The 10,951-nt window shown below is 48.8% G+C and overlaps 1 protein-coding gene across 3 annotated transcripts in view; it reads left to right on the top strand.

Annotated features, from left to right (window-relative positions):
• SLC13A3 (solute carrier family 13 member 3) overlaps positions 1–10,951 on the top strand; it is an 87,181-nt gene that overhangs the window by 74,078 nt on the left and 2,152 nt on the right. For all 3 annotated transcript variants that reach the window (XM_072944331.1, XM_072944332.1, XM_072944330.1), the window contains 3 exons: positions 1,054–1,166; positions 7,359–7,520; positions 9,962–10,099. In XM_072944331.1, the coding sequence (XP_072800432.1) occupies positions 1,054–1,166; positions 7,359–7,520; positions 9,962–10,099 (413 nt within the window). The remainder of the gene's footprint in view (positions 1–1,053; positions 1,167–7,358; positions 7,521–9,961; positions 10,100–10,951) is intronic.

The raw sequence follows: 10,951 nt of genomic DNA, 5'->3' as shown, positions 1-10,951 counted from the left end.
ATCCTCCTGCAGGGAGGCTGCTGGCAGCACACAGTGAAAATTTCCAGTTCAGGACTGCTTACCCTGCACCAGGCTTTGCTCTATGTGTGTTGTATAGATTATTTGACAAGTATTTATAGAGTGACTGCAAGGTGCCAGGCAGGGACACTGGAGTATGGCCACTAAACAAAAATGCTGCTCTTCACCTACAGCCTCACCAAGCACCCATGGTACTATTATTGTGTCATGTGTCAGTGGAGGAGATGGGGGTCAGAGAGGCAAGGTCACATTGCAAGGGAACGTGGAGCCAAGGTCCAGGAGGGTCCGTCACTAGGACCATGCTCTCCACGGTAGGGATGACACACTGCAGCCCGTGGGCTAAATCAGGCTGCCACCCGGTTTGTAAATAGAATTTCTTGGAAACACTGCCACACCCACGTGTGTCTATTTTCTCTGTGGTCGCTTTCACGCTACCATGGCAACCTCACTGCGAAAGAGGGCCGCAAAGCCTAAACTGTTCACTCTCCAACCCCCTACAGAAAACGTTCGCTGACCCCCATTCTGACCGCTGCAGACACCACTGCTTTTGAGGAAATACATATCATCCCATAATTCCGTGAACCAAACACTCCCTTGGTTTCCATTCTGCTGAATTTCCTTCTTCTCTTTTTCCTCTCTGTACACGTTCAGTTACAAAGAAGGCCTTTTCTCTGGTAAGTGAGGGTGAAAGTAGCACTTACCCAGAAGGGCTGTTATGAGATTTAAAGGCTATTACGCGTATGGAGTAACCAGCTCCAGAAGCTTCTCAAGCCTCAGGAGCCATGAAAACTGCTTTCATTCTGAATAGAGCAGATGCACCATCATGATGCGTGTGGGCTTTTCCCCTCAATCTCCAAAACTGATGCTGGAGCCCAGCTGTGGCTTTTCAGAGCCCCTGAGTGTCCCCACCAATGTGGGGCTGCAGGGGCCGGTGTCCCCTTGTCTGGCTGGGTGTCCTGAGTGTATGTCAGGCCCCCTCCCTGCCCGGCGGGGATGGGTGTCCCCTCCCAGGCTAAGTGTCTTCTCTCTGCCCAGCTCCCAACACAGAGACAGCGCCCTTGCTGACGTGGAAGAAGGCTCAGGACACGGTGCCCTGGAACATTATCCTTCTCCTGGGAGGAGGCTTTGCCATGGCCAAAGGCTGTGAGGTAAGAGCGGCGGGTGGGCTGCGGCCCCGGGAGCCATGTGCAAGTCCAGGCCTGGTCACAGGCTCAGGGTCAGAGCGAGCGGATTACCCGGGCCCCGCAGGCGCCACCAGATTCCCCATCGGCCAGACTGGGAGAATGAGAGTTCCTCCCTCACAGCTCCGTACAGTTCCTGATGCCACCGAGAAAGAGAGGAATAAGGTCTGAGGTGGACCCTGGAGTTGCTAGCAGCAAGCACACCACTACCGCTACAGTCGTGACTAGAGGGCTCCGTGAGCACAGAGGAGTAACACCACGCTGGGCTCGCCCTGTGCCAGGCAGTGTTCAAGGTGCTTTACACGGATTAACTCATTTAAACTTCCCAGCAAGCCTCTGAGGTAGATGCCACTGTTATCCCCATTCTATAGATTAGGAAACTGAGGCTCAGAGAGGTAAAGTAACTTGCCTAAGGTCACACAGCTATGTACTCAGGATTCAAATCCAGGTGGTTTGGCTCTAGAGTCTATGCTCTTGACCGCTGTAAGTGTTAGATATTATTAACATTAATTATGTGATGTTACTATTAATTGAAGGCTCTGTGAACTCAGAGGCAGAGGCGGGACTAGAGTCAGGCAAGTGAGGCACCGAGAAAGCAGAATTTCGGGAGACCCTCGCTCTCAGGGTTGTGAACGTGGGCAGTCAGCCTGCCCTGCCCTGAGGAAGTGCAGCCTCAGGTCCAACATACATCAGAACGGTTTATCTCACTGACTCTTCACACTGACCCTCGGGGCTAGGTAATACTTGTATTTTTGCTAGGGCAAAAGGCCTTCAGAGTCCAGAGGGCTGAACCATCACACTATGGACTCCACACCAAGGCCGCACGGAACGGGGACTTCAGCTTCTCTACACAGCTACTCTTTTTTTGTGAAATGTGTTTTTAGTTTATTCATTTTTTCCCAATAAATAACATGTACAAAGGTAAAAGGAACAAAAGGATGGATGAGCAAAAATACTGTTTTTGTCTCCATTTTAGGAACCCCGAGGACCAGCGAGGTTAAGTGACTGATGCTAGGGAACACAGCTCACAGGTAGCAGAGCTGGGATTGAACTCGTGTCTGTCTGGCTTTTCTCACTACTGCCTCCTACTGGGGATGTATCAGGGTAGGCTTCCTGGAGGAAGTGACATGTTATCCAGGTCTTGAGGAGGCCATGCAATGCAATGTAGAAATGGCATGGGTGGTAGAACCAGTGGAAGCAGACCATCTGGGTTGGAGTCGATCTTTCACCTCTGAGCTGTGTGCCTCTGTTTCCTAATCTGTAAAATGGGAATAATAATGGCGCCCATCTCACAGAGTTGTTACAATTGTTAAGTGAGTTGATACACATGGAGAACTTAGAACATAACTGGACACAGCTGGTTATTATGATTAGATGTCAGGGAAAAGGGGAGATTAGGATCAAGGATGACACAGAGGTTCTGGCCCTGAGCAACTCAGTGAAAATAATGCCATTTATCAAGATGCTATGAACCTCACCTGACCCTGAGCCTAAGCTGTACCCTGGAGGCTTCTCTGAGCTCAGAGAGTGGTGGGCAAAGCTCATCCCTCAGTGGGGGCTGGGCTGCAGGACTGCTGAGCATGCCGGAGGCCAGTCTGGCTCCTGGCCCAGCCTTGGGCAGCTGGCCTGGCTTTCTGTTCAGCAAGGACTTTGTATGATAGCTGCCCCTCCCCCACCCCCGCTCGTACCATCTTCTCCCCAGGCAGCCTGCCCCAGGAGGGACCAGAGTGCTAATGGCACGTCCGGCCTCATAGCCCCTGCCCAGTGCCCTCACCAGGCCACAGCCAGGCCTGCTGGGGCTTAGAGGTCCTTGGACTGGGCCCAGGGTAAGCCTGGATGTGTGGACTCCCACCTGATGGTTCTGAAGGGCTGGAAGGAGATCCCAGTGCTTGCTCTGAGCTCGAGTAACTTGCTTAAACCCGCTTGATGTCCACACTAAAGTTTTCTCCCACTGCTGCTGCCCATGATTCCCCATATTTTTGGACACTAGTCTGAAGGCTTGTCTTGGCCTACATGCAAGGCCCAAAATAGCCCCTACCTACCTCCCTGATGCTGGCTCCTACCTCTGGCCTCTCATGGGCTCCTCTTCAGTCCCACTACCCCTTAATGTTCCTCAACTACACTAGATCCATTTGCACCCCAGGACCTTTGCATCTGCTTTCTCTCTGTGGAATGCTCTTTCCTGAGATCTCTGACTCTTCACCCTCAGGTCTCAGCTCCAAGGTCATATCCTCAGAGAGGCCCTCCCTGGCCACCATATCTAAAGAGTACCCCCTACACAGTCACTCTCGCTCTTATCACCCTGCTCATTTCCTTCATGCCATGTCTACCCCCAGGCTGTCCTGGTCATATGTTTGTTTACTGCTGTCGCTCTTACTAGGATGTAGGCTCCATGATGTCAGGGACCATATCTGTCTTATTCATCACTGTTCTAAGCATCTAGAAAAGTCCTGGTACCTAAATGCTCCCTCACTAAATATTTGTTGGACAAGACCTACAAAACGGGCTGTTTTGAGGACGGATGACATGGTGTAAGGAAAGCACCCAACAGAGGGCTGCTGCGTACCCGGGGCTAAAACCGGCCGCCACTCTCAGCCTCACTGCTTCTGCTGGTATTATAATTTTACTGTCTCATGGATTTTTAATCATTGGTCTTACTGGTCTTATTTGGCACCTTCCTGTATCTCTCATTTAATCTTCACCACAATAAACTTATCTGCAAATGTATTTAGGTGATACAAGCTTGATATTAAATCAGAGTGGAGCAGACCTTATAGGCAAGTGGAAGCGTGTGTGTGTTCTCCTGAATCCTTCATTTTCTTTCCTTCTGAAGAGTTTTTATTATTATTTTATTTTATTTTATTTTATTGGAGAGGTAGCCTAATGAAGTAAGAGCCAGATTCTGAGCTCAAAATTCCAAACTCATTTCACTTAATTGGGCAAATCACAACCTGTGTGCCTGTTTCTTCAGCCATAAAATGTAAATAATTATGCTGCTTACCTCATAGAGTTGTTTTGAAGATTAAATAACTTAACATGAGCAAAGTACTTAGAAGAGTGCCCTGCACAGAGTAAGGGCAATATTAAGCATTGGTTAAATTAAATAAGTAGTAATAAGCCATGTAGGAACTGCTTTTACCTGTACTCATTTAAGCCTCACCACAGCCCCTTGAAGAAATCAGGGAACAGAGATGTTCATTCATTTGCCCAGTGCCACACAGCTTGTAAGCAGTACAGTAGTTTGAATGTTCACATGTGTGCGTAAAGTCTTCTCTTCCTTCCTTTAATCAAGTTCACTGGCTCTCGCTACCTAAGAATTCTTATGCAGAGTTGTATACTCGCAGCTGAGCTTGTTGTGTTTCATGAGGCTTTTTAAGAGATTTTCAAGAGTTTTTACTGAGATTCCAACTTTAAACATCTCACTTAAAACCGTAACACCCTCCTTTAAGATGTGACCCAACTATATATCAAAGAGATCAAGAAGGGAGGACCTGGTTGAAGTGGGAAAGGAGGAGCAAGAGGGGACATCGTCCTGCCAGCTCCGCCTCCCTCTCCCAACCTGCACTGTGGCCTCAGGTACCTCTTGGCATCTTTGCGGGCTGTAAGGAACACAGTTTGACAACCACAGCACTGGGCGATTTCTGAGTGTTCCGCCACCCCTGGCGTCTCGTGACTTGATGCTACTAATGGCAGGTGGCATGTGCTGGGCACTTGCCTGATGCCCAAGCACTTTTCTGAGTGCTTCACAGATTAGCTCCTTTCCTCCCCACAGTAACCCTCTGGGACAGGCACTATTACACCCCAGTTTACAGATCAGGAAATGAGGCGCAGAGAGGTTAAGTTACTCGCCCAGGATGACACAGCTAGACCGGGTTAAGTGAGGGACAAACTTAGTCTGACTGCAGAGCCCTTTCTCCTCACCCTCTGGGCGCGCAGCCGCTGACTTTGCCTATTAGTGGTCCTGAAGTCCCTGCGAACACCATGTGGCTGTGTGTTTCCAAGGAAACAGAGCTTCTGATTCCTAGGAGAATGGGAAAGGGCAGGTGACACCCATTAGAGTCCACTTGAGCGCCCCAGGCAGCTGGGGGCGGGGGGGGTCTCCTCTTTCATGAAGCAGCAGGACCTCCCTTCCACCTGCCTCCTGCCAAGACCCTGAGCAGCCGCTGGGACGGTGGCTGGAAGCCTGGCATCCAGAGGCCAGGCCACTGGAAGCTCTTGGTCCTCATTCATGCAAGTCATTAATATTCCTCCTCTCCAGCCCCTCTCCATTTAATTGCACACACTGCCAGCGGTCTCTTTGCCAGAGCTGTGGCCTCTGGAAAAAACTAATGGCCCCATTTTTCCCTGTGGGGTTCCCTGGGCCAGAGGAGGGGCTGGGGCCTCGACTCTGCCATGTGCCACAACTTCTAGGCTGTCAGACACACAGTGCAGATGTGAAAGAGGCACCTAAATTTTACAAGCTCTCTCCTAGGGAAAACTGTTAGCATTTATTATTGCTCAGAGGTAACTTTTAAGTCAAACTGTAGGGACAAGTGTATTATTTTATTTATGTAATAACAGAATTCTGTGTTCTAGAATCCACTATGGAACTTTTAAGTTCTAGATAAGCAGTACATTTTCTATTAAACATAAAAGAAACACATACATTTTCTTTGACAAACCAAAGTATATTGGTACCAAAGGATACTGGATTAATAAAAGGACTGTGGTAGACATACACTTGATTCTAAACGTTATGGGTCTAACCCAGCTCTGCCCTTGATCGACTCGTAAGCTTAGGGCTCTGTTATCTTGGCTAAGAAAACAACAATTTTCTATTGTCTAGCACAGGGAACTTTATTCAATATCTTGTAGTAACTTATAATGAAAAAGAATATGAAAAGGAGTATATGTATGTATATGTACGACTGAAAATTACACTGCACACCAGAAATTGGCACAACATTGTAAACTGACTATACTTCAATTTAAAAAAAGAAAGAAAGAAAGAGAAGAAAAGAAAAAAGAAAATGACTTAAGGAGGAGCCCTTGTTGCTTTATTGCGCTGTTGCTGCATGGCACCACCAGGGGGTAGCATCGAGCACAATTTTATATTAGCTTTTCCGCTTTGGGGTCATCATGAAGGTGTGTTGGACTCCGGGTCAGGAGGGCAGGAGGGCAGAGGTAATTCCTGGAAAAGTCAGCAAAGAGAGGCTCAGAAACAATTTTCCAGTATTGATGGCAAGGGGAGCCTGGAGCCAAGGAGGGGACAATCTGCCTTGTCTTTTCTCTGTCCTGGGGGGCTGTGGTTAGCTCTGGGCACTGCTTCTCATGAAAAGGTACAGTGACAGGCTGGTGTATCCAGTGGAGGGTGCCCAGTGACAGGGCACTTTGCAGGAGAATGTTAGTTTGCTGACGTACTTGGCCCTTAATGCATACTACATCTTAGTCACTACTTTTGGGGGACCTTGGGCAAGTCACAAAACTTTGCCAAGTTGGGTTCCTTCTCTGTAACACAGGGAGAAATGTTTACCTTACTGGATGGTTGGGAAGAGTCAGGGAGGTAATGCAGGCAGGTGCCTGACACTCTGTAAAGCCTCAGTAATGGTGATTCTTATGATCATGAATAATAATTCAGTGTTAATAATGTTAGTATTTATGTTATCATCATGGTAATACTCATCATAAATATCTTTGTTATTGATAATACTATTCATTGTGTTATATTTTATATATATCTGATACATGTTTTATGTTATACATGACATATAATATCTTATATATATTATATATTTGATATTTATATACAATAATTACAAAATCAATAATGGATATTTTGTATGAATATGTTAATATTTTTATAAGTGATAACCATCATTGGCAGAGTGAGAAGATTTAGCATGGAGGGTCCAATTCCCCTCTCCCACTCAGGTTAGGGGCACCAGAACCAAATGGAGGATCCAGGGGTTTGGACCCTGGGCCTGTAGAGTATGGAGTAGAGAGCAGCTCAGGACTGAAGTCGAAGCTCGAATACCTGACCATGGGCAGGTCACTTCCCCTCTCTGAACCTCAGTCAACTTGTATGTGAAAGGGCGTAGTTGTCATCGTGACCAACCCTAACCCTCCAGCCCTCGGGGGTGGCAGCTATGAAGAGATGCTCCTTGCTTCCGCCTTCCGCAGGAGTCGGGGCTGTCTGCGTGGATCGGCGGGCAGCTGCACCCCCTGGAGAAGGTGCCGCCGGTGCTGGCCGTGATGCTCATCACCGTGGTCATCGCCTTCTTCACCGAGTTTGCCAGCAACACGGCCACTATCATCATCTTTCTGCCCGTCCTGGCGGAGCTGGTGAGGGTCCTCAGAGGGTCTTGGGGCAGGAGGGAAACACCCCTCCCACACATGGTTTCAGAACTCTCTTCCCTGCCTCTGGGATCGCCGTTGGGGCCACAGTTGTCATCGCTCTCATTCCAAAATGCATGGAAGTGTCAGAACCATGATTTTTAAAAAATGTTTTTTTCTTTAAGAAATGTTTAAACAGAGTAAATATTTTCAAAGTGCACCAAATTCCTTCCTTTGGGAATAGTAATGGTGACATGGAGAGTCTTCTAGGAAAATATAAATTGCCAAATTTGGATTAAGAAGAAGCAAAAAATCCGAGTAGACAAATAACCATAGGAGAAGTTCCAGTGGCTGGCAAAGCTCTAGCCTCACTCTAAAGCAGATTTCTCAGCACTGTCGACATTTTGGGCCAGAGAATTCTGCCATGTGGGGCTGTCCTGTGCATTGTAGGATGTTTAGCAGCATCCCTGGTCCCTACCTCCTAGATGCCAAAAGCACCCCCTAAATTGTGACAATTCAGAATGTCTGCAGACATTGCCATATGTCCTCTGGGAAGACAAACAGATCCCCAGTTAAGAATCACTGCTGTAAAATTCACCAGCCCCAGAGCGTTGGCTAAGGTGAGAGCTGGCAAACCTTCAAGGGACAGATAGTCCCCACTTACCCAGAATGTTCCTGAACACAGAGAGATAGAGAAAGCCATTCAATCCAGGTGTAAGGTTAACAAAACCCTGACCCCAACACCAAAGAAGGAGAGAAAAGGAAAGGAAGGTCATAACTCAAACTCGTGTAGAACCAAAGATGCAAATAACAGAAAACAGATCCAGGATCATGCAAAAGGAACAGGATGTCAAGATCCATGAGAATTTCTGCTAGAAATTCCAAAACTGATCAACAGAAACTATCAATGTAGTTTTATATTTAAATAGACTAAAGAAGACCATACCCTGTGATTGTTTCATTATAATCCAAAATCGATAAGAATTAGATCAGTGTTGCAAATACATGCTTTCTGTGCAAACAATGAGGTACCAGGCACACTTACTGGAGCCACTCTGTTTTTGTTTCTTGCTTGTTTATTTATGCAGCAGCTTATAATGGAGATCACAGTGTGTTAGCACACACAGATACACTTTATTCTTTCTCCATGACTGGAGAATATTCCATTATGATTCAGTGGTTGTCACAATCTTTTACTGCTGGACACAGGGGTTGTTTCCAGCCTCTGTTCTCCCAACGATGCTACCTTGCCCCTTTTTGTCTGTGCACCTTTGTTGTACCTAGATTCACTTCTAGAACTGAGATCCCTGGATGAAAGAGCATGTACATTTACAGTTTTGTTAGATATGAGCAAATGGCCATACCAGGTATGGGCGCTCCATTTACACGCCCACCAACAGTGTGGGGTGGGGTCCCCATAGCCTTGCTAAGTGTGACTGGATTTAATCACACCCTTCCCCAGGATCTGATGGACCTGGCAATTGAGAGAGATCGGGGGTCTATGGGGTTGTCTGGGGGCGGGGGGAGAGCAGAGCCAACCAGGTCTGCAGGGGCAGCTTTTGCTGGAGAAGATACTAGCAAACGATGCATTCTCTTTAACGGTGCTTATCATCAAAATCAAAACATTTTACAAGCCAGGAGGTGATCTCAGTGCTTTTTGAGAAGATGTATATGCTTTGGGTTACAAAAATTCCCTAGAGGGGCCGAAAAAGGGTTATCTTACATAAAATACTGGCGAAGTGATCAACATGAATTGTAAGGGGAATAAGTGTCATTTGGGAGAGGTGACGAACCAGTGGCCTGCTGCCTGAGGCCAACCCACAGACACCTCTGACCCACACAATCTTAGGAATTTGGAAAAGCTTATAGGTGCTATCTCGAGTTCTCTTTGTCTCTGAAACCCAGTGAGGCGCCGACAAAAGGTCCCCAGAGGCCAGCTGTTTGGACTGTTTGACTGAGAGGACCAGGCGGGAGAGTTAATGTTTTACAGCCTGGTTCTCAAGATGGGGTCCCTGGACCAGCAGCATGAGCACCACCTGGGGAGTTGTTACAAATGCAGATTCTTGGGGCTGCCCCAGACCTGCTGAATCAGCAACGTGGGGAGAGGCGGGGCCCACGATCTGTTTTAACAAGCCCTGCAGGTGATTCTGATGCACTCTCCAGTTGGAGGCGTGTTCTAGAATCATCTCCCCAGCCCGTCCTCCCTGATGAACCTGCACGTGGCCTCGGAACGTCACTAACCTACGAACGTTCTCTCCGTGTCTCCCTTGGTCCGGTTCTCTTCTTGTCCCCCTGTCTCTACTTCTGCCTGTGTCTGTATTTCTGGATGCATTTCTCTCTGTGTGTCTCCAAATCCCTCTTCCCTTTGTTTCTCCCTCTCACTGCCAATCTCTCTCCATCTGTCTCCGTCTCCTGAGTGGTTTCTCTGTGTTTCTCTGTCTCGGGCCCAGGCCATCCGCCTGAGGGTGCACCCCCTGTACTTGATGATCCCCGGCACAGTCGGCTGCTCCTACGCCTTCATGCTCCCCGTCTCGACGCCCCCCAACTCAATCGCCTTCGCCTCTGGGCACTTGCTGGTCAAAGACATGGTGAGTCTGGGCATTTTCCAGCGGAGGCCCGGAGAGGTGGGTGGGCACCAGGAGTAGGCGAGGCATCTAGGCGGGACTCCTGCTCCCCACCGCCCCCACTTCTCCAATTTCTGAATCAGTCCTGAGTGGGGCCAGAAATACGCGTTTTAGCAAACACTCTGCAGTGATTCTTCCACTTAGGCAATTTCAGGAAACGGTGCCTTAGCAGTTATGTCCCAGAGTTTGCTTCAGAGAAGAGGGACTTCCCTTGCTCTGGGCACCGCCCTTTCTTCTGACTTGTTTGACCAGTGGCTCCCTGCCCAGCCTGGCATCTTCAGGAGAGGAGCCACAGGGGTGGACCTCGGTGCCCAGCAGGCTGGAGAGGGAGACAGAAGCCAAGGGTTGTGGCAGTGGGGCCAGGGAGCCCCCAGCTTTCAGCAGGGCTCTCCCCCAAGTTCCCCCGCTGAACCGGCACCTGCCTCCCCCTCTGCTGGCCTCCAGCTGCCAGTTCCCCTCTGCGGGTGGCCCGGGGTGTTCACACGTTGGGGCTCGGGGACTCAAATCCCAAGAGAAGGGAGATCTGCGTAACTAGCTGTGGACCAACACAGGCCCTCCGGGCACAGAGACCTCAGCGGGATGGATGGAGAGAGAGAACAAGAGAGACAGATCACAGAGCAGAGAGAGAGCAGGGGCCTGGGGAGACAGATGTTCCTTGTTTGCTCATTCGCTGCACAGGTATTTGCCGAGCGCATCCCATGTTCTAGGAAAGGGGGTTGTGCAGTGTAGGGGAGACACAGGGCTGCCTCCAAGGAGGTTACCTTCTACGAGGGAGACGGACCGTAAACAAAAAGCGGGGGAGGGTGTTTAACTATG

Source organism: Vicugna pacos, chromosome 19, assembly GCF_048564905.1.
Source record: "Vicugna pacos chromosome 19, VicPac4, whole genome shotgun sequence".
NCBI classification, from domain to species: domain Eukaryota; kingdom Metazoa; phylum Chordata; class Mammalia; order Artiodactyla; family Camelidae; genus Vicugna; species Vicugna pacos.
Note: the sequence above shows the minus strand (reverse complement) of the source record. Positions and strands in the feature narration are given on the sequence as shown.